The 23,443-nt window shown below is 41.4% G+C and overlaps 1 protein-coding gene across 4 annotated transcripts in view; it reads right to left on the bottom strand.

The window, feature by feature from the left end:
- arrdc1b (arrestin domain containing 1b) overlaps positions 1 to 23,443 on the bottom strand; it is a 108,186-nt gene that overhangs the window by 46,458 nt on the left and 38,285 nt on the right. For all 4 annotated transcript variants that reach the window (XM_072915344.1, XM_061980842.2, XM_061980843.2 and 1 more), the window contains exon 2: positions 3,772 to 3,882. In XM_072915344.1, the coding sequence (XP_072771445.1) occupies positions 3,772 to 3,882 (111 nt within the window). The remainder of the gene's footprint in view (positions 1 to 3,771; positions 3,883 to 23,443) is intronic.

Consider the following 23,443-nt stretch of genomic DNA (forward strand, 5'->3'; position numbering starts at 1 on the left):
ACCGGTAACTGTCACAGCGTGGTGTTCGCAGCTTACTGCGGGGTCGTTCTACCAGGAGGGCAGACAGACCACTCCAGACAAGGCGTGCAGGTAAAAATGATTTAATTCTCAACTCTCAAATAGGCACAAACAAAAAGGAACACAAGGCGAAGGCACAACGTATTGATCGCACTTGGAGCTAAAGCACAAAAACTTAGCGCAGGAAACAGAAGCTAACACTTAGCATGGACTATGGACAAGGCAAAACTCACTAACTGTGGCATGAACAAACAAAACTTGCCTGGCAAGGCATGAAGCAAACAATGACGCCAGGCCGACTGACCGGCAAAGGCAGGCTTAAATAATGCTTCTGATTAGAAACAGGTGAGCGTCCCGAACACCAGAGGCAGGTGAAAACAATAAGCAGCCATGGCAACCAAACCAAACTCAGAGGTGTCACAAACAGGAACTAAAGGAGTCCAAAACTAACAGAAAATACAAAAACATGATCCGGGCCACGGATCATGACAGTATCAGAGATGCTACCTCAGTAGAAGCATTTAAGTCCCATCTTAAAACTAATTTGTATACTCTAGCCTTTAAATAGACCCCCCTTTTTAGACCAGTTGATCTGCCTGTCTCTTTTCTGCTCTGCCCCCCCTCCTGCGTGGAGACGTTATTAGGTGACCACAGCTGATGCGCTAGCTGTTCAAAGTCGAGACCCGGTGTGGACCACTCCTCTACACCTACTCCTGCAACCCCGCTACCCAGAGAAAGACAAGCGGTAGAAAATGAATGGACAGATGAACATGAAAAGTTAGGCGGAAAATTGGCCCACACGACTGTTCATAATTTCCATGGTTCTTTTTCATCGGAATTAAGTGAGCGCAAACCAATTCCAGCAGGGTTAAGAAATTAGCACAAGTCAGGGCACCAAAAAAAGAGTTGAAAAGAAGGCCAGGAGTAAAAGCAGCTGAGTAGGTCTCCAGGACATTAAGTTGTTTTTCAAAGAATGGTGAGAGTAAAACTATTGGAGTGGCTAAAACAATTAGCCTACTTGTTCATTCATTTAATGTCTTTATTACCTTTGACGGAGCGCAGGCTGGACTCTGGAGCCTATGTTTACTGTCATCTGGCCCACTACACTCTGGACAAGTCAAGTTCATTAAAAAAAGTCGCCAGTTCATTGTAGAGCAAGGGTGTCAAACTCGTTTTCATTGAGGGCCACATCGCAGTTATGGTTTCCCTTAGAGGGCTGCATTTAACATATAAATAATACATTAACAATATATTTTTTTACATAAGCTGAAAAAAACATACTTAAATTTTACTTTAAAAACTGGCAGCTCAGTCACCAGAATTTTAAAGTAAAAGCAGTGGGTTTTTTACAGCATATAAAAACAATTAATAAATGGAATGGAATGGAAAAACAATACCACTGTTTTTAGTGGTAAAATTCAAGCTGCCAGTTTTTTTTTAACCGTTTTTTTTTTTTTTTATGTTTTAGTGTGATCCTGTATATGGAAAAAAAACAGTACCAAAGTTGATTTTACGGTAAATTAACGGTTTATTAACGCATATTATTTCCAGGCTTTCACGGGCCACATAAAATAATGTGGCGGGCCAGATTTGGCCCCCGGGCCTTGAGTTTGACATCTATGTTGTAGAGTAGTGTTTTTCAACCTTTTTTGAGCCAAGGCACATTTTTTTGCGTTGAAAAAATCCGGAGGCACACCACCAGCAGAAATCATTAAAAAACGAAACTCAGTTGACAGTAAAAAGTCGTCGTCGGAATTGTTGGATATGACTTTAAACCATAACCAACCATGCATCAATATAGCTTTTGTCTCAAAGTAGGTGTAATGTCACCACCTGTCACATCAAACCCTGATTTTTTGGGAGTTTGTTGCTGTTTTCCTGTGTGTAGTGTTTTAGTTCATGTCATGCGCTCCTATTTTGGTGGCTTTTTCTCTTTTCTTGTCTTCCTTTGAGCGATGTTTCCCGCATCTACTTTGTTTTAGCAATCAAGAATATTTAGGTTGTTTTCATCCTTCTTTGTGGGGACATTGTTGATTGTCATGTCGTGTTCGGATGTACATTGTGGACGCCGTCTTTGCTCCACAGTAAGTCTTTGCTGTCGTCCAGCATTCTGTTTTTGCTTTCTTTGTAGCCAGTTCAGTTTTAGTTTCGTTCTGCATAGCCTTCCCTAAGCTTCAATGCCTTTTCTTAGGGGCACTCACCTTTTGTTTATTTTTGGTTTAAGCATTAGACACCTTTTTACCTGCACACTGCCTCCCGCTGTTTCCAACATCTACAAAGCGATTAGCTATCGGCCGCCACCTACTGATATGGAAGAGTATTACACGGTTACGCTGCTGAGCTCTAGACAGCACCGACACTCAACAACAACACATAATTTGCAGACTATAATTACTGGTTTGCAAAAAATATTTTTAACCCAAATAGGTGATATTAGATAATCTCCCACGGCACACCAAACTGTATCTCATGGCACACACAGTGGTTGAAAAACACTGTTGTAGAGCAACAGTGTGACTGTGCTTATGTGTTGGACACATATCACTGTCAGACAGTGCCCCAATATGTGCCCATCAGAGACTGCATTGGTATGTATTATGACACATTCAAGTTGTACTCAGTAATTAACAATTACTGAGTAATTATTAAACATTATTATTAATAATAATGATTACCGAGTAACTGAATAATGACCTTCGTTAGATGCTCATACTTATTAATTACTTTATCATGAGGTGTTCAATGTGGTCTTGTAAAGTGTGTTATTAGTGAGAAATTTGAATAGCTTAAATACAACAAAGTTAAGAGACAACTAATAATACATAATTAACATACAAATACTCTGACTTGTTAAATGGTTAATTGTGAAGAAGGAAACAAATTGGGTGTATTACACCAGGCACCGTCAAGAACACTGAAAAACAAGAACATTGAAGGTGGCAATGAATAGGGTAGAGGGGCCAACACCAATACTCTTTCAGGGGGCCCAGAATTCCTAGCAACGGCCCTGCATTTGACCTCAATTTTAACTGAGCCACGACACAATGAATTTAGCTTCCATTCCACTTCTTTTGAAGTCAATGTTTAATGTTTTCCTGCTCGTGCTGTGTGTGAATTTTACACTGCAACTGTAGAATTTCCCCATTGTGGGATAAATAATCTATTTCTTACCCTATCTTAAATTACCCTATACATATTAGACATAAACAATCACTGTCATTTACCCAAACTGAACCTTGGTCTGTACTCAAAATTATTCTGACCTCAATGCAAAGTTTATGAACTTGCAGTAGTTTCCAATAAACTTAAAAAATAATATTACAAATAGTCACTATTTTGGGGGGTTCGTCCATTGAAAGTTTGTACATTTTGAAAATAAATGTAATTCTCAATCAAGGTTTTATAATTGAGTGTAACTGTTAGTAGCTTTTAATCATTTCTAGAAAACCGCAACCCTAGAAACGAAATTTAGAAACCTTCTTCGCAAGATGATTATTTATCTATCTATTAAAAGTAGACATGAAGGTGTCAGAGTATAACATTGATCCAACTCTAAGAGATTGTCATGCTCTGATGATTTCTTGGCACAGTGGTTGGGAATTCCTGTCTACAAGCCCACATAAATGATCATACATCATCTGCAAGGTGTGGACACTGTGCAGTTAAACCATATTGTAGTTCAAAGTTACAATCATTAAATTGAAGCTGGTCAATAACAGCTAACCGAAGCGCAAAAGAAACCTTGACAATTACCTTTGTCAGCAACAGATAGCGTGCTGTTTAGGTACTGTTCCTCCACAGTCCAGGAGGTGTCGGTGACTTTGGTTGAGATCCCACATGAGCCTTGACACTTCACCTTGATGGCTGTGGAAAGATTTAAAAAATATGTTACTATTACCAAGATGAAAAAAGAAGGGCAACTCAGTGAAGCATTTAATGTTTCTGCTGTAGAGTGGTAACAACGATTTTGTATGCTTCGGACAATTTTTGCCAAATGTTTGCTTCAGTTTTCGTATACTGTCTTGATGTCTGTATGATTATACTACGAAAAAAAAAACCTGAAAATTAAATCTCAGATTTATTCCCCCCAAAATTCAGTTAGTGCTGGGAGATTCATCGAAAAAGAAAATGTTTAACTTTTAACCGACAGAAAATTCCTGGTGATTTTTGCTGAGATAAGCACCAGCGCCCCCCGCGACCCCGAAGGGAATAAGCGGTAGAAAATGGATGGATGGATGGATGGATTTTTGAACAAACAACTCGTTAGCGTTAACATTAGAGATGTACGATAATGGCTTTTTTGCCGATATCCGATATTGTCCAACTCTTAATTACCGATTCCGATATCAACCGATACCGACATATACAGCTGTGGAATTAACACATTATTATGCCTAATTTTGTTGTGATGCATTAAACAATGTAACAAGGTTTTCCAAAATAAATCAACTCAAGTTTTGGAAAAAAATGCCAACATGGCACTGCCGAATTTATTATTGAAGTCACAAAGTGCATTATTTTTTTTTAACATGCCTCAAAACAGCAGCTTGGAATTTGGGACATGCTCTCCCTGAGAGAGCATGAAGAGGTTGAGGTGGGCGGGGTTGAGTTGGGGGGATAGGGGGTAGCGGGGGGTGTATATTGTAGCGTCCCGGAAGAGTTAGTGCTGCAAGGGTTTCTGGGTATTTGTTCTGTTGTGTTTATGTTGTGTTACGGTGCGGATGTTCTCCCGAAATGTGTTTGTCATTCTTGTTTGGTGTGGATTCACAGTGTGGCGCATATTTGTAACAGTGTTAAAGTTGTTTATACGGCCACCCTCAGTGTGACCTGTATGGCTGTTGCATTCACTTGTGTGTGTGAAAAGCCGTAGATATTATGTGATTGGGCCGGCACGCAAATGCAGTGCCTTTAAGGCACGCCCCCAATATTGTTGTCTGGGTGGAAATCGGGAGAAATTCGGGAGAATGGTTACCCCGGGAGATTGTCGGGAGGGGCACTGAAATTCGGGAGTCTCCCGGGAAAATCGGGAGGGTTGGCAAGTATGACTAGGAAACGCAACTGCTCTGTACTTCTCCTTAAGTCCGTGTACCACTCCGTACAGCGGCGTTTTAAAAAGTCATAAATTTTACTTTTTGAAACCGATACCGATAATTTCCGATATTACATTTTAAAGCATTTATCGACATCTCTAGTTACAACTTTACGCTACTTTATATTAGAAATGGCAACAGCAGAGGGTGAATGCACCATAACAAGAAGATAGTGAAAAGGAAGAAGCATATTGACTACGGCGTCGGACTACAGTGAAGGACGTGCGCAAATTTTCACGACTTATGCAGATCTCAAATACACACCAGCAGAAGAAAAGTTGGTTTTGCATAACATTGTGAAACAAAACGCCAGATAATATGTCTGCTAAATGGGTGCCATTTTGCGGTCCTTATACACACACCATAGTAATACTTGTATCTCTGACTACGGTAGTCGCAATGCGTCGACAATCCATCAAACGGTGCAGCTTCAAAGTCATACTAAAACATTTTGACAGATTTTTGAGTGCCGTGTGTAATGTTCTTTATTTTCAATGGAACATTTAAAGTTTTGGTGTTGTTTACTGGCATCATATTGCAGTCTACACGTATGTCTGATGTGTGACTACTATCTACTGGTCACACTTATCATTACAGCATGTACTAAATAAAATTGCTTCGAGGTCGGTAAGCAAAACCAGAATGATTCCGTACATTAGATGCACCGGGCTATAAGGCGCACTGTCGAGTTTTGAGAAAATGAAAGGATTTTAAGGGCGCCTTATAGTCCGAAAAATACAGTGTTTTGTGTTGAAAAAAACAGATATTAAGACATTTGAGAAGATTGGAATTTTTTCATGATGCGGCCCAGCCCTACCAAGACTCTGCCTCCAAAGTACCGAATAAATTGTGTACGGTAATGTACTGCATTGTGAAATGCCAGCTCCGTTCGACAGTGAAAACATTTCACCACCACAATAATTGCAAAACTTTTGACGGTTTCTCTCGTCGTCTTTGTGTCCTTACTCTCTTACCCCCACACTGTTGTTTTTCTTTGAGCCGCCGCTTACACTTTTTTGCCTGTTTGCCGCCACACACCCACACACCACCACTCTCATGTGTACTCTATTTGAGCAGTCTTCCGGAAACAATGTTTATATATTTTTGAAGTTCCGGGCAATACATGTGTTCTGGATCTAATAAATTAGCAATGAAGCAATAAATACAAATCAAAGCTTTTTCCCTTATTGAATTAATCCCAAATTTACATGTTGCATGTGCTCAAAAAGTAAGTTACTTATACACAGACAGCCCAGTTTTCATCAATTAATATATTCTGTAGACATACCCTCATCCGCTCTCTTTTCCTGGGGGTCTGGCGGCAGATTTCTTTGACTTTATCGTTGGAAATGCATCTGCTTTGAGTGTCGCAGGATATCCACACATTCTTGCCATCTCTGTCGTAGCATAGCTTTCGTCGGTAAAGTGTGCGGAACAAACGTCCAATTTCTTGCCACTTTCGCATCTTTGGGCCACTGGTGCAACTTGAATCCGTCCCTGTTCGTGTTGTTACACCCTCCGACAACACACCGACGAGGCATGATGTCTCCAAGGTATGGAAAACAGTCGAAAAAACGGAAAATAACAGAGCTGATTTGACTCGGTGTTTGTAATGTGTTTGAGAAAATGGCGGATTGCTTCCCGATGTGACGTCACAGAGCGAATAATAGAAAGGCGTTTAATTCACCAAAATTCACCCATTTAGAGTTCGGAAATCGGTTAAAAAAATATATGGTCTTTTTTCTGCAACATCAAGGTATATATTGACGCTTACATAGGTCTGGTGATAATGTTCCCCTTTAATGAAAACTGAGGTATCACTGTATGCTGTGAATTGTGTTCACTTCCAGCAATTATTACCTCTTTTTTAATCAAAATGACATTTTGCAGAGTTCAATGTCATATACAATCAATTCTACAAATAAAATATCAAGACTATAACATCTGTCGTTGAGATCATTGCCATTCTGTGTTACCCCTTTTCTCCTTTCCTTTTCAGAGGATTCAAAAACCATCTGCCCGCACGCGCACAGGCACGCACACAATCTGACTGCGGCCAGAGGATTAAAAAGGGGAGCAGCTAAGCAGTAGCATTAAACGATAATTCCAATATTTTTTTCGACTTCGGGCCCGGCTGGGTATAAACTATTTATCAAAATATTGCAGAGTCAAGACACAACCCAACATGTTCAAAGAGCTGAATTGATAATGACTCACTCGAGCAATAACCAATGCAAAGGCGATTACGATTTAACAACATTCTTACAGTAAAGCTGAAATGAAAATAAAGGCAGTACACAGAGGTAGTAATTCATAGGGTTATTCAGATTGATACAGGGTAAGGTAATACAATAATGTCTGTATGGACTTTAAAGTACGGTACCTCTTAGGGGCCATAAAGCTTTTGTAAAAGATGAAGTTGTTGCGCTTGTGAGTCCTCAGTAACATAACGTGTGTTTCAGCCGTTACACTAAGATGGGAAGCCCAGTTAATAGTGAGAAACAATTTATAGAATTATGTGTCTTTGCTTCAGGTTAAACTCGATAAAACTTTATTTTATTAAAGTAATCTATTAAGTTTCATTATTCTTAGACAGTACAATACACACACTCCTCAGCCTTCCCGGTAAGGTCTATTCAGGTGTACTGGAGAGGAGGCTACGCCGGATAGTCGAACCTCGGATTCAGGAGGAACAGTGTGGTTTTCGTCCTGGTCTTGGAACTGTGGACCAGCTCTATACTCTCGGCAGGGTCCTTGAGGGTGCATGGGAGTTTGCCCAACCAGTCTACATGTGTTTTGTGGACTTGGAGAAGGCATTCGACCGTGTCCCTCGGGAAGTCCTGTGGGGAGTGCTCAGAGAGTATGGGGTATCGGACTGTCTGATTGTGGCGGTCCGCTCCCTGTATGCTCAGTGCCAGAGCTTGGTCCGCATTGCCGGCAGTAAGTCGGACACGTTTCCAGTGAGGGTTGGACTCCGCCAAGGCTGCCCTTTGTCACCGATTCTGTTCATAACTTTTATGGACAGAATTTCTCGGCGCAGTCAAGGCGTTGAGGGGATCTGGTTTGGTGGCTGCAGGATTAGGTCTCTGCTTTTTGCAGATGATGTGGTCCTGATGGCTTCATCTGGCCAGGATCTTCAGCTGTCACTGGATCGGTTCGCAGCCGAGTGTGAAGCGACTGGGATGAGAACCAGCACCTCCAAGTCCGAGTCCATGGTTCTCGCCCGGAAAAGGGTAGAGTGCCATCTCCGGGTTGGGGAGGAGATCTTTCCCCAAGTGGAGGAGTTCAAGTACCTCGGAGTCTTGTTCACGAGTGATGGAAGAGTGGATCGTGAGATCGACAGGCGGATCGGTGCGGCGTCTTCAGTAATGCGGACGCTGTATCGATCCGTTGTGGTGAAGAAGGAGCTGAGCCGAAAGGCAAAGCTCTCAATTTACTGGTCGATCTACGTTCCCATCCTCACCTATGGTCATGAGCTTTGGGTTATGACCGAAAGGACAAGATCACGGGTACAAGCGGCCGAAATGAGTTTCCTCCGCCGGGTGGCGGGTCTCTCCCTTAGAGATAGGGTGAGAAGCTCTGCCATCCGGGGGGAGCTCAAAGTAAAGCCGCTGCTCCTCCACATCGAGAGGAGCCAGATGAGGTGGTTCGGGCATCTGGTCAGGATGCCACCCGAACGCCTCCCTAGGGAGGTGTTTAGGGCACGTCCGACCGGTAGGAGGCCGCGGGGAAGACCCAGGACACGTTGGGAAGACTATGTCTCCCGGCTGGCCTGGGAACGCCTCGGGGTCCCACAGGAAGAGCTGGACGAAGTGGCTGGGGAGAGGGAAGTCTGGGCTTCCCTGCTTAGGCTGCTGCCCCCGCGACCCGACCTCGGATAAGCGGAAGAAGATGGATGGATGGATGAGTACAATACATCATCTAAATAATCAGAATCATTTTGAAATCCGACTTATGAGTAGGGCTGGGCGATATATCGCGGGTTTGTCTCTGTGCGATATAGAAAATGAGTATATCGTGATATTCGAGTATACGTTCTCACGCAGTTGCTTTTAGCTGCGGGCGTTACACTATGGGCACTCTTTGTTGTCTCTCCTCCTCACAGGAGTGATAAAACAAGCGCACCTTCTTACATACGTCACATACGTATACGCCCTCGCAGAGCAGAGAGCTAGCGGCATGGGTAACGTTAGCTGTGGTGCAAGTGGTAATACGAGAGAAAGAAGGTGCGAATCTGGTAACAAATGAAAGAATAATTAATTCCCAAGAAAAACAGCACGGGGTCCATCGTCTGGCGGTGGTTTGGCTTCAAGTGGGAATATGTCCAACAGACAACCGTAATTTGTCAAGTGTGGGGCAAAAGCGTTGCTACAAAAAGTAGCATTACTGCTAATATGTAGCATCATTTGAAAAGTCACCCGCTAGAGAATGAAGAGTGCTTGAAACTCCGCATGTCAACATCTCCGTTCGGTGCCACACCAACAAAATGCCGAGGCAACCATTTCCACATCAACACCGTATGAAAAAAATAGTCAACAACAGAAGGAGATAACGTCTGCAGGAACCTACCACATAGCGAAGGACATACACTATTTGATTTCCTATTATGCAGCTCATTTTTATTTGACAGTTATTGAAATATCTTGTGTGACATCATGCACAAAAGTGCACTTTATTTGGTTTAAACTATTGTAGTGGCGTTCTGTACAAAAAGTGCACTTTAATTTAGTGTTGTTTTGATATGTCATCTTAGTGACATCATGCACAAAAGTGCACTCATAGCTTGTTTTTAAAATGTCTCTGACAATCTTGCACTTTCTGTTTTGAAGTGACATGAATGTTTGTGCCACTGCTTAATTGTTTAATAAATACAGTTTTGCTAAATTGACTTAGTTGTGATTTCCCTCTCTGCATGAAAGTTTAAAATGAGCATATATTAATGCAGTATGAAAAATAATGTTTTAATGTAGACACATAGAATCATCATACTGCTGTGATTATATGCATCAAGTGTTCATTAAAGGCTAAGGCAAAATATCGAGATATATATCGTGTATCGTGACATGGCCTAAAAATATGGAGATATTAAAAAAAGGCCATATCGCCCAGCCCTACTTACGAGTAATCAAAGTTAGTGGTGGAAAGGGTTTAATAGGTTTGCTCTTATTTTGAAGCTTATTTTGCACTGAAAAGGAAGCCAATTTGAATGATGTGTATCTAGACAACAAGTGATGTTGTGACAAGCTGCTTAGCCATAAGATACCTTGAAGAATTACTGCAAAACATGTTGACGTATAGCATACAGAAATTTTTTTTTGTAAAACTAATCTCTTTGGATCTCAATTGTTTTGTTGAGAAAACACCCCTGCAAATTTGTTGTTAATTAAAGCTGCTTGGCTAACTAACCACCTAATCCACAAATTCGGCGAATACCACTTGTAAATATGTCCACTACAACAGTGTTTTTCAACCTTTTTTAAGCCAAGGCACATTTTTTTCATTGAAAAAATCCAGAGCCACACCGCCAGCAGAAATCATTAAAAAAACGAAACACAGTTGACAGTAAAAAGTCAATTGCTGGATATGAATTCAAACCATAACCGAGCATGCATCACTATAGCTCTTGTCTCAAAGTAGGTGTACTGTCACCACCTGTCACATCACGCCGTGATATATTTGGAGTTTTTTGGTGTTTTCCTGTGTAGTGTTTTAGTTCTTGTCTTGCGCTCCTATTTTGGTGGGGTTTTCTCTTTTTTTGGTATTTTCCTGTCGCAGTTTCATGTCTTCCTTTGAGCGATATTTCCCGCATCTACTTTGTTTTAGCAATCAAGAATATTGAAGTTGTTTTTATCCTTCTTTGTGGGGACATTGTGGATTGCCATGTCATGTTCGGATGTACATTGTGGACGCCGTCTTTGCTCCACTGTAAGTCTTTGCTGTCGTCCAGCATTCTGATTTTGTTTACTTTGTCGCCAGTTCAGTTTTAGTTTCGATCTGCATAGCCATCCCTAAGCTGCAATGCCTTTTTTTAGGGGCACTCACCTTTTGTTTACTTTTGGTTTAAGCATTAGACACCTTTTTACCTGCACGCTGCCTCCCGCTGTTTCCGACATCTACAAAGCAATTAGCTATCGGCTGCCACCTACTGATATGGAAGAGTATTACATGGTTACTCTGCCGAGCTCTAGACAGCACCGACACTCAACAACAACACATCATTTGCAGACTATAATTACTGGTTTGCAAAGAATATTGTTAACCCTAATAGGTGAAATTAGATAATCTCCCACGACACACTAGTGTGCCGCGGCACAGTGGTTGAAAAACACTGCACTACAACACTAAGCCTGTCTGAATTTTGCCCCATATTTCAAATTATTAACATGACTTATTACGATACACAGGTAGAGCAATTACTGTGTGTTTCATGTGGTTTTGCATAACTTTTTTCCGCAACAGTCATTACTTAAATAAAATGATTTGCCCTAATATCAGGCGTACATCTGTTCATAGAAACAAAAGGTGGGTCTGTCTTCGGGGACTTCAGCAGAGACTGTCTGTCTGCTAATGAATAATGGCCAGCCTGTGCAGAGGCTAATGGAGCCAGATGGACTATGAGAAAAGATGATGCATTTGTTTGGACATGCACCTAAATAGAGAAGATATACTTGCAAAATCAGTGATTCACCACAGGAGAAATCCTTAAACAAAATATATAAATCAGTATTACCTAAGCTACCTCGATTTAGAAGTTCTTTGTTGAGGTGGATTTACTGCATGTCTAATTTTTTTCAATTGTTACTTGGGCTCTTAACCTATTAAGGCCCAAGCTGTTTGTTTACATGCTTTTTTATTTCTCGTGTACTTCATGTTTAGTGACATGCTAATTCTTGTTTTTACACTTTTTTCCCCTAAATTCCATTGTATGTTATACTCTTCGGACACCACCAGATGGCGGTATAAGTGTCCACATAAGTGGCCATAAGACCCCAATTCAGTAGTGTACACAATTTTGGAAATAAGAGCTAAAAAGTGCTGTCCACGCATGTGGCCACTAAGCCTTTAGAGCATGGGTGTCAAACTCTGGCCCGCGGGCCAAATTTGGCCCGCCGTGTAATTTCATTTGGCCCTTGAGGCAATAGCAAATTAACATTAGAGCTGGCCCGCAGGTATTATACAGCGCCGCTACAATGTACACCCCCCGCTACCACCAAATGTTGATATTTACCTCAGAAGGCTGCAAATAGAAAAGAGGCATTACATTTTTTATTTAAATTTTTTTTAATATACCATTGATGTTTTTTTCGTTTGTTTTTTGAAAGTAGATATTGCACTATTAATAGGTTGATTGGCAACACTAAATTGGCCCTAGTGTGTGAATGTGAGTGTGAATGTTGTCTGTCTATCTGTGTTGGCCCTGTGATGAGGTGGCGACTTGTCCAGGGTGTACCCCGCCTTCCGCCTGATTGTAGCTGAGATAGGCTCCAGTGCCCCCTGCAACCCCGAAGGGAATACGCGGTAGAAAATGGATGGGAAGTTATATAAGTGTTGATTGTTCCATATTCCGTATGGGGTGAGTTTTTCCTTGCCCTTATGTGGGCTCTGTACCGAGGATGTCGTTGTGGCTTGTGCAGCCCTTTGAGACACTTGTGATTTAGGGCTATATAAATAAACATTGATTGATTGATTCAGTGTTAAAGCAAATCAGTGTAGCAAACTGAGCAATAATTAACGTTTTATTCATGCACTTTCTCTTGCTACTTCAAGGCTTCAATGTTTGATTCATTCATTATTGTTATTTTATTTTCAAATGTATTATTAGCCTGTGGAAAAAGTTTATTTTGATATTTACCTCAGGAGGAAATAGCAAATAGAAAAGAGGCATTACATTTTTATTTTAAATTGTATTTGATATGCCATTGATATTTTTTAATTATTATTATTATTTGAAACTCGATTTTGCATGTCACAATAAAGTTATATAAGCCTTGCTTGTTCAATATTCAATGCAAAACTTATTTGGGTCCCTATTAAAAGGTTAACTTGTTCAACCTTGGCCCGCGGCTTTGTTCAGTTTTAAATTCTGGCCCACTCTGTATTTGAGTTTGACACCCCTGCTTTAGAGGTTTTAAAATGAATGAGTTCAAACAAGTTTGCGTATCCTGTAGTTTGGAGAAACAGGAAGCCCGACACAACTGGGACACGTGTGAGATGTTGTAACAAGACAAGGCTACAGAAAATAGTCTTAAATTTAGCTTTTATGTCCTGTCAAGTAGGGATAAGCCATATGGCCTAAAATCTATATCGCGATATAACTGTATATTCCAGCCTCGTGCAATAACGATATATGTCACAATATATTATTTGACCATAATATAACAGAAACTAGAGTTGTACGGTATACTGGTACTGGTATAGTATCGCTGTACTAATGAATCAAAAAACGGAACTATACTCTGTTTGAAAAGTACCAGTTCCCGGACATGACGGCTCGTCGTCACGTCATGACATTGCTGGTTTTGCGAGAAAAGGAGCATGTTCGGCAGCGCACAATCACGGAGTACTTACAAACAGACACGGTGTGTAGACAGAAAAGGGAGAATGGATGCATTTTGGCCTAAACACTGAAGTTAAAGGTGAAGCTAAAACACTGAAACGCCCTCAGGAAGAAGTGCTACAATATACACCCCCCGCCCCCCAACCCCGCCCACTTCAACCTCCTAATGCTCTCTCAGGGAGAGCATGTCCCAAATTCCAAGCTGCTGTTTTGAGGCATGTTAAAAAAATTAATGCACTTTGTGACTTCAATAATAAATATGGTAGTGCCATATTGGCATTTTTTCCATAACTTGAGTTGATTTATTTTGGAAAACCTTGTTACATTGTTTAATGCATCCAGCGGGGCATCACAACAAAATTAGGCATAATAATGTGTTAATTCCACGACTGTATGTATCGGTTGATATCGGAATCGGTAATTAAGAGTTGGACAATATCGTCAAAAAAGCCATTATCGGACATCTCTTTTTAATCTTGGAGCGAGTTAGGTCCCTATAAAAAGGTAAAACCAAAATACACAAGCCTTACTGCCGTGTCACGTGTATGCAATTAACATTGTAAGAATTGATTTAGGAGGCTCAAGAAGAGGATCAAAGGAATTTCATGCAGAATTGAGAACATTGCAGCTCATGAGCCACACAACCTGCAGGGAGAATGGCGATCACCAGTAAGCTCAGCAGGAAGCTATGAGGAGAACATGCTCTGACTCAGCAGCCAGCTGGATTTGTTACCAACACATTGGAGATCATCCAAATCCCTCCCCATGGTTCAGTGAGAGTCTGTCAGCACTTAGCTGAGACAACCCCAGTGCTACTACTCAATGGATATCCACAATTCCAGAATACCATGCATAGTTTTCAACACAGGGACAAAACACTTAAAGGCCTACTGAAATGCGATTTTCTTATTTAAACGGGGATAGCAGGTCCATTCTATGTGTCATACTTGATCATTTCGCGATATTGCCATATTTTTGCTGAAAGGATTTAGTAGAGAACATCAACAATAAAGTTCGCAACTTTTGGTCGCTGATAAAAAAGCCTGGCCTGTACCGGAAGTAGCAGACGAGTAGCGTGACGTCACAGGTTGTGGAGCTCCTCACATCCGCACATTGTTTACAATCATGGCCACCAGCAGCGAGAGCGATTCGGACCGAGAAAGCGACGATTTCCCCATTAATTTGAGCGAGGATGAAAGATTCGTGGATGAGGAAAGTGAAAGTGAAGGACTAGAGGGCAGTGGGAGCGATTCAGATAGGGAAGATGCTGTGAGAGGCGGGTGGGACCTGATATTCAGCCGGGAATGACTAAAACAGTAAATAAACACAAGACATATATATACTCTATTAGCCACAACACAACCAGGCTTATATTTAATATGCCACAAATTAATCCCGCATAACAAACACCTCCCCCCTCCCGTCCATATAACCCGCCAATACAACTCAAACACCTGTACAACACACTCAATCCCACAGCCCAAAGTACCGTTCACCTCCCCAAAATTCATACAGCACATATATTTCCCCAAAGTCCCCAAAGTTACATACGTGACATGCACATAGCGGCACGCACGTACGGGCAAGCGATCAAATGTTTGGAAGCCGCAGCTGCATGCGTATTCACGGTACCGTGTCTGCGTATCCAACTCAAAGTCCTCCTGGTAAGAGTCTCCGTTGTCCCAGTTCTCCACAGGCCAATGGTAAAGATTGATTGTCATCTTTCGGGAATGGAAACAATAATAATAACTGGGATTTATATAGCGCTTTTCTAAGTACCCAAAGTCGCTTTACATGTAGAACCCATCAATCATTCACACCTGGTGGTGGTAAGCTACTTTCATAGCCACAGCTGCCCTGGGGTAGACTGACGGAAGCGTGGCTGCAATTTGCGCCAACGGCCCCTCCGACCACCACCTATCATTCATCATTCAATTCACCGGTGTGAGTGGCACCGGGGGCAAAGGGTGAAGTGTCCCGCCCAAGGACACAACGGCAGCGATTTTTTTTTTTTGGATGGTAAGAGGCGGGGAGCGAACCTGCAACCCTCAGGTTTCTGGCACGGTTGCTCTACCCACTTCGCCATGCCGCCCCAATGAAACACCGGTCGTGTTTGTGTTGCTGAAGTCGGCCGCAATACACCGCTTCCCTCTTACAGCTTTCTTCTTTGCTGTCTCCATTGTTCATTGAACAAATTGCAAAAGATTCACCAACACAGATGTCCAGAATACTGTGGAATTTTGCGATGAAACAGACAACTTAATAGCTGGCACCCATACTGTCCCAAAATGTCCTCTACAACCCGCGACGTCACGTGCTGACGTCATCATATCGAGACGTTTTCAGCACGATATGTCGCGCGAAATTTAAAATTGCACTTTAGTAAAGTAACCTGGCCGTATTGGCATGTGTGGCAATGTTAAGATTTCATCATTGATATATAAACTATCAGACTGCGTGGTCGGTAGTAGTGGGTTTCAGTAGGCCTTTAATAACTAGGATAGGTGAACTTTGAAAAGTGTCTGCGTTCGCTGGCATCTTCTGAAGCTAAGAACGGAGAAATTAAGGAGGAAAATACCGGACTTGCAAGAACCAATCTGCATCAACTTGCTAAATGCAGCACAAATTAAGTCTGTCTAATTACAAGACAACCATTACAAAACCACACAATGTGCAAATGATAAACACAAACAAAATGATTAGTTGAAAAGTGTGTTCCTTGCAATGCCTTGACTCTATCATCTGTATTACATAAGCTATTGTGATACACAGATATAGAGTATAGCGTACACTTGCACGATGGTCACCGTTTCCTCTTTAGGAACAAAGAAGCATTACGACATGACCAACAAGCTTGGGCTTGTTCAGCTTGTTTTCATTGTCACTAATACACTCTCTTCCAGTGCGGGATTTCTACCCTTTAGGGCGTACTTTCCTGTAAAACAATGTCCCTGTTATGCAACAATCTTGTTTACTTTGTCACCTGCTATGTGGAACACATTTACCCAGTGGCGGGCTGTGCATTTCTCACCTCGGCCTTCAGTGATGTCTTACTTCAATCAGTCAATCAATGTTTACTTATATAGCCCTGAATCACGAGTGTCTCAAAGGGCTGCACAAGCCACAACGACATCCTTGGCTCAGATCCCACATCAGGGCAAGAAAAAACTCAACCCAATGGGATACAATGAGAAACCTTGGACCCCCCCTGGGCGACCGGTACAATGGACGTCGAGTGGATCTAGCATAATATTGTGAGAGTCCAGTCCATATTGGATCTAGCATAATATTGTGAGAGTCCAGTCCACAGTGGATCTAAGATAATATTGTGAGAGTCCAGTCCATAGTGGATCTAACGTAATATTGTGAGAGTCCAGTCCATAGTGGATCTAGCATAATATTGTGAGAGTCCAGTCCATAGTGGATCTAACATAATAGTGTGAGAGTCCAGTCCATAGTGGATCTAACATAATATTGTGAGAGTCCAGTCCATAGTGGATCTAGCATAATATTGTGAGAATCCAGTCCATAGTGGATCTAGCGTAATATTGTGAGAGTCCAGTCCATAGTGGATCTAGCATAATATTGTGAGAGTCCAGTCCATAGTGGATCTAACATAATATTGTGAGACCCCAGTCCATAGTGGATCTAACATAATATTGTGAGAGCTCAGTCCATAGTGGATCTAGCATAATATTGTGAGAGTCCAGTCCATAGTGGATCTAGCATAATATTGTGAGAGTCCAGTCCATAGTGGATCCAACAAAATACTGTGAGAGTCCAGTCCATAGTGGATCTAACATAATAGTGAGAGTCCAGTCCATAGTGGGTCCAGCAGGAGATCATCTTGAGCGGAGACAGGTCACCAGCGCAGAGACATCCCCAACTGATGCACATATGAGTGGTCCACCCTGGGTCCCGACTTTGGACAGCTAGCGCTTCATCTGTGGTCACCGAATCGATGTGGTCTGTCATAACTTTTTTAGCATTCTATCGGACATTGTGACTTTTGGTACTAGTGTGCCTGAAAAAAAAAAGACCCAACCACACATACTGTACAGCAGATTTTTACAGCTAAATGTGTGTATATAATTTATACACATACACCTTGGCCCCCCAGACATTTTTTACTCTCAATGTGGCCCCCGAGTCAAAATATTTATATATTATATTATATATATATATTATAATATACTTAGTCTGACTTCACCTCTCACAATACCGTAATTTATGTCACCACATGGACACAGCTGGAGACACTATACAAAAACCCACTTGCACACTACTGGGCATTGAAACCTCTTAACAGTGTACAAAACGGTCTATTTTTCGGCGCATTTAACATTTAATAAACCTGCTTCAGCAATTTAAACATATCTTACGTGGTACTGTCAAAATTAAAAGAATTGTATAAAACAAATCAGGGTTTCCCGCACCGCTTTGTTGTTAAAGGGGAACATTATCACAATTTCAGAATTGTTAAAACCATTACAAATCAGTTCCCAGTGGCTTATTATATTTTTCAAAGTTTTTTTCAAAATTTTACCCATCACGCAATATCCCTAAAAAAAGCTTCAAAGTGCCTGATTTTAACCACCCGTCCATTCTCCTGTGACGTCACATAGTGAAGCCAACACAAACAAACATGGCGGAAAGAACAGCAAGCTATAGCGACATTAGCTCGGATTCAGACTCGGATTTCAGCGGCTTAAGCGATTCAACAGATTACGCATGTATTGAAACGGATGGTTGTAGTGTGGAGGCAGGTAGCGAAAACGAAATTGAAGAAGAAACTGAAGCTATTGAGCCATATCGGTTTGAACCGTATGCAAGCGAAACCGACGAAAACGACTCGACAGCCAGCGACACGGGAGAAAGCGAGGACGAATTCGGCGATCGCCTTCTAACCAGCGATTGGTAAGTGTTTGTTTGGCATTAAAGGAAACTAACAACTATGAACTAGGTTTACAGCATATGCAATACATTTGGCAACAACATGCACTTTGAGAGTGCAGACAGACCAATTTTCATCAATTAATATATTCTGCAGACATACCCTCATGTCAGCAGGCCAGGGAAGCTAGGGTCGATATTCTTCTCTTGATCATCTTGGGACGGTGTGAGCCAAGACATCCAGGGGGGTTTAGCTCGCTCGTCTGCGGGAACAAACTGCCGCCATTGCTTGCCGTGCTACTGAGGTCCTTTGTCCCTGAATTGCTCACACACTCCGGCAGATTCAATGGGGGTCTGGCGGCAGATTTCTTTGACGTTATCGTTGGAAATGCATCTGCTTTGAGTGTCGCAGGATATCCACACATTCTTGCCATCTCTGTCGTAGCATAGCTTTCGTCGGTAAAGTGTGCGAAACAAACGTCCAATTTCTTGCCACTTTCATATCTTTGGGCCACTGGTGCAACTTGAATCCGTCCCTGTTCGTGTTGTTACACCCTCCGACAACACACCGACGAGGCATGATGTCTCCAAGGTACGGAAAACAGTCGAAAAAACGGAAAATGAAAGAGCTGTTTTGACCCGGTGTTTGAGAAAATGGCGGATTGCTTCCCGATGCAACGTCACGTTGTGACGTCATCGCTCCGAGAGCGAATATTTAATTCGCCAAAATTCACCCATTTAGAGTTCGGAAATCGGTTAAAAAAATATATGGTCTTTTTTCTGCAACATCAAGGTATATATTGACGCTTACATAGGTCTGGTGATAATGTTCCCCTTTAAGGCGGCCGCCTTAACAACAAAGAGCCACCGTTGATAAAAATATAACATTTACATAATAAAAATCAACTACAGGCTTCCCAAATGCTGTAATAAATTAAGCATGATGAGTTGATACCAAACATATCTTTATACTATGTATAATCTGTACTACCATTTAATTTGGAACACTGCTTTAAATTTTCACCACACGGGTCAACAATAGGTACAAATAAAGACAATGTTATGGGAATTCTTGTTGAGACTGTTTTTCAACGTGTCGGACAACTTTTCATCCTTCATGCGTGAATGTACAGATGGTGCGATTCCTGCAGCTCGTATGATTTTAAATGTAAATTTTGCACAACAAACGTCTCAGGCGTTATCACCCAAATAGATGAGGTATGATTATTTGGAGGAATGCAGTAATTCCACCATCATCTTCAGACACATTTTAAGGAAACAAAAGCGATGAGTCAGGAATTTTTTTAATGAGAAAAAAACAACACTTGTTATGCTGGGTACTCCCTACTTGTTCTTATGTGTTTAGCAATACAACCAGGTTGGATTGTGGAGGATTTGGCTTTGCACGTTCACCTCTGACAGTTTATGATGTTTGACTTTAGGGACAAACGCACTGGCATTTGCAACACACACAAATCCTTGCATGTTGGCATGCAGAAGTAAGAGGTTTATCCCTGAAGGGTTATATCATACAACAACCCGTGGACAAGTAATATGCATGATGCTATTACCCGTTACCCGTCATTCAGCTAACAGAAACACACTAGGCCTCAAAGTTCTCTGCGGATTTAATTAAGAAAAATACTCAAAACATGAATTTCATCACCTTGTGTTTTTCTCTGCATAAAAAGTTAAATATTTGAGGTTCCTTTAACAATATGAGGAGGGACTTTGTCTATTTAAAGAACAGGAGTACAACAATGAACGAGCGAAGCAATTGGCGTACAGGCCTCCCAATAGTAAAAATGTCCTGAATTCATACGGTGATCCGGATCAGCCCCAAAATGTAATCACTTGTTCCATATCTCATTTTTGACATTTCCTAAAAATTTAACAAAAATATGCCCAAAACTTTTTGAGCTATCAATAATGGAATGAAAGAAACAGAGTTAAGCCTCTTGTCAGTCATCCACTGTATTTGTCTCTGTGGGTGGAGGCGGTGCCGAAAGCATACAAACATATGTTGAAGCTCACAACTAGAAATTACTTTGCTCAGCCCCTTATAACAACATATGTGCAATAATGAGGAAGGAAGGAAGGAATACAAACTAAAAAAGTGTAGACCTCTGCCAGGCACTACCTCACAGTGGTAAAAAAAAATTCCTGAATCCAAACGATGATCCGGATCACCTCCAAAAATTAATCACTTGTTCCTTATCCTAAAGGTCTCCTAAGAATATGCTCATAACGTTTCGAAGTTATGTTCCAAACTAACTAGCAGACTGCAACGATTACAAAACTTCCTGTCGAAAGGTAATAAAAGTAACAAAGAAGCTGAAAGAGAGCTTAAAAAAGTCTAAACTGAAACCAACCAATGCAGATTGGGATTACAGTATGTACATTATGTTAGTAAGCACAATATCATGTATAATATAAACCTATTCTCTATAGCAGGCCTTGGCAATTATTTTGACTCAAGGCCAAATTTAGAGGAAAAAAATGTGTCTGGGGGCTGGTACATCTGATTTTTAGTAACACTAATACAAAACCTCACAATAATGTCTGATTGAATGCTAAAAATGTTATGACAGAGCGCCTTAAAAACGTAATGGAATTTTACTTTTTTTTAACTGAATGAGACACCCAGAATGTACATGAAAATAAAGAATGTGGGATTTACAATATTAACTATAAACGATAAAACACTGAATATTAACAACATATAAACGTCACACTAGGGCTGGGCGATATTGCCTTTTTTTAATATCGCGATATTTTAAGGCCATATCGCGATACACGATATATATCTCGATATTTTGCCTTGGCCTTGAATGAACACTTGATGCATATAATCACAGCAGTATGATGATTCTATGTGTCTACATTAAAACATTCTTCTTCATACTGCATTAATATATGCTACTTTTAAACTTTCATGCAGAGAAGGAAATCACAACTAAAAAAATCACTATTTTTTTCATACGGTGTTGATCTGGAAATGTTTGCCTCGGCATTTTGATGGTGTGGACGTGTGGCACCGGACGGAGATATTGACGTGCGGAGTAAGCCCTCTTCCTTGTCTAGCGGGTGACTTTTCAAATGATGCTACATATTAGCAGTGTAGCCGAGTGTCCTGGGTTCGCCTATACAGTGTACTTATCTAATAAAATAATAAACGGGAGACATTAGAGCAGGTTCGGTAGCCACTGCGTCTTTAATGTCAACATCACACACCTCCTTTCACAACCACACACACCCTACGTCACAGCCCTACGGCAACAACTCTGGAGGGACAAAACTCCTCCTCCTTACGTAACACACTCCGGTAACTTGGGACACCCTGAACTGTTTGTTACAGCAGTAATGCTACTTTTTATAGCAACACTTTTGCCCCACACTTGACAAATTACGGTTGTCTGTTCGACATATTCCCACTTGAAACCAAACCACCGACAGACGATGGACCCCCTGCTGTTTTTCTTGGGAATTAATTATTCCTTCATTTGTTACCAGATTCGCGCCTTCTTTCTCTTGTATTACCACTCCGCTAGCATCACAGCTAACGTTAGCCATGCTGCTACCTCTCTGCTCGGGGAGGGCGTATACGTATGTGACGTATGACGTGACAGTATGTGACGTGTGTAAGAAGGTGCGCTTGCTGTCTGTGAGAAGGACAGACAACAAAGAGTGGGAAGAGCCTGTAGTGTAATGCACGCAGCTAAATGCAACTGCGTGAGAACGTATACTCGATATCACGATATAGTCATTTTCTATATCGCACAGAGACAAACCCGCGATATATCACGTATATCGATATATCGCCCAGCCCTACATCACACCCCCTCTCGATCGACATATTCTACAATCAAGCAAAACGCAACAAAAATGCAACAAAAACAGTGAAATATGAATGCGAAGGGTTAAAAAAAAACCCCGCATACAATCTGATATATCTGATACATCACTAAGCTTTAGAACTTTGCTGTAAAAATCTACTTCCGCATCTGTCCCTGACACCCGCATTTCAGGCTTGCCGCTCTGGAAACACTCTGTGGAAACGCTCCCCACCCACACTGCTTGGTGCCTCGTCTGAGCTGCTGTGACTTAGATTACTTAGACATAGTAACTAGTATATCATGCAAAAGCGCAGATTCCAACCATTGAAATTCTTTGTATAGTTCAAGACTTACGGTCATTTGAAAACATCGCTGCACATCATAATGGCAGCTACAGTTTCCATCTTAAAGATCTAAAACAATTATTTAGGAATGTCAGGCGGGCCAGATTGAAAAGCTCAACATGCTGGTCTAGAGCTTGATAAGAACCTTGTAAAGAGACTGGCATTTACTTACCGTAATAAACTAAAACAACCAAACACAAAGTCATTAGCGTCTGCTTGATTGTAGGCTATTCTTAAATCTCCCTGTTAACAGGAAACAATCAGCATTTGGTCCCTTTTTCATAGAAAACCGACATCCGCTCGGCAAACTGATTTTGCAATCTCACTTTACCACACAAGAAGCATTTACTGGAAGAGGACTGAGACAGTTGGTTATGGGGGTCAAAGAGTGGTTATCATTATTATCATTACAGTTAGAGTGGGTGCAGCTGGTGCAATACTTCACTCAACAGTGGTGAATCTTTGGACATGGGGCATTGACCAATGACGTATGGAAGTGAGCAGTAATCCTTTTCTAATATATCAAAGGGCAACACATTGAATGGCGTCAACCTAATTCACTGAATAATACGGTGTCACAATCCCTCAGGGTAGGACACAATATCTCTAGAGTCAAGGGGATTAAAGCCATATATTTGTTCTTAGTCTATTCACTAATACTTCATGCAGGGTCTCTTCAGGTTTCAAAAAGTCAAATCTAAGACT

This window comes from Nerophis lumbriciformis, linkage group LG20 (assembly GCF_033978685.3).
Source record: "Nerophis lumbriciformis linkage group LG20, RoL_Nlum_v2.1, whole genome shotgun sequence".
Lineage (NCBI taxonomy): Eukaryota > Metazoa > Chordata > Actinopteri > Syngnathiformes > Syngnathidae > Nerophis > Nerophis lumbriciformis.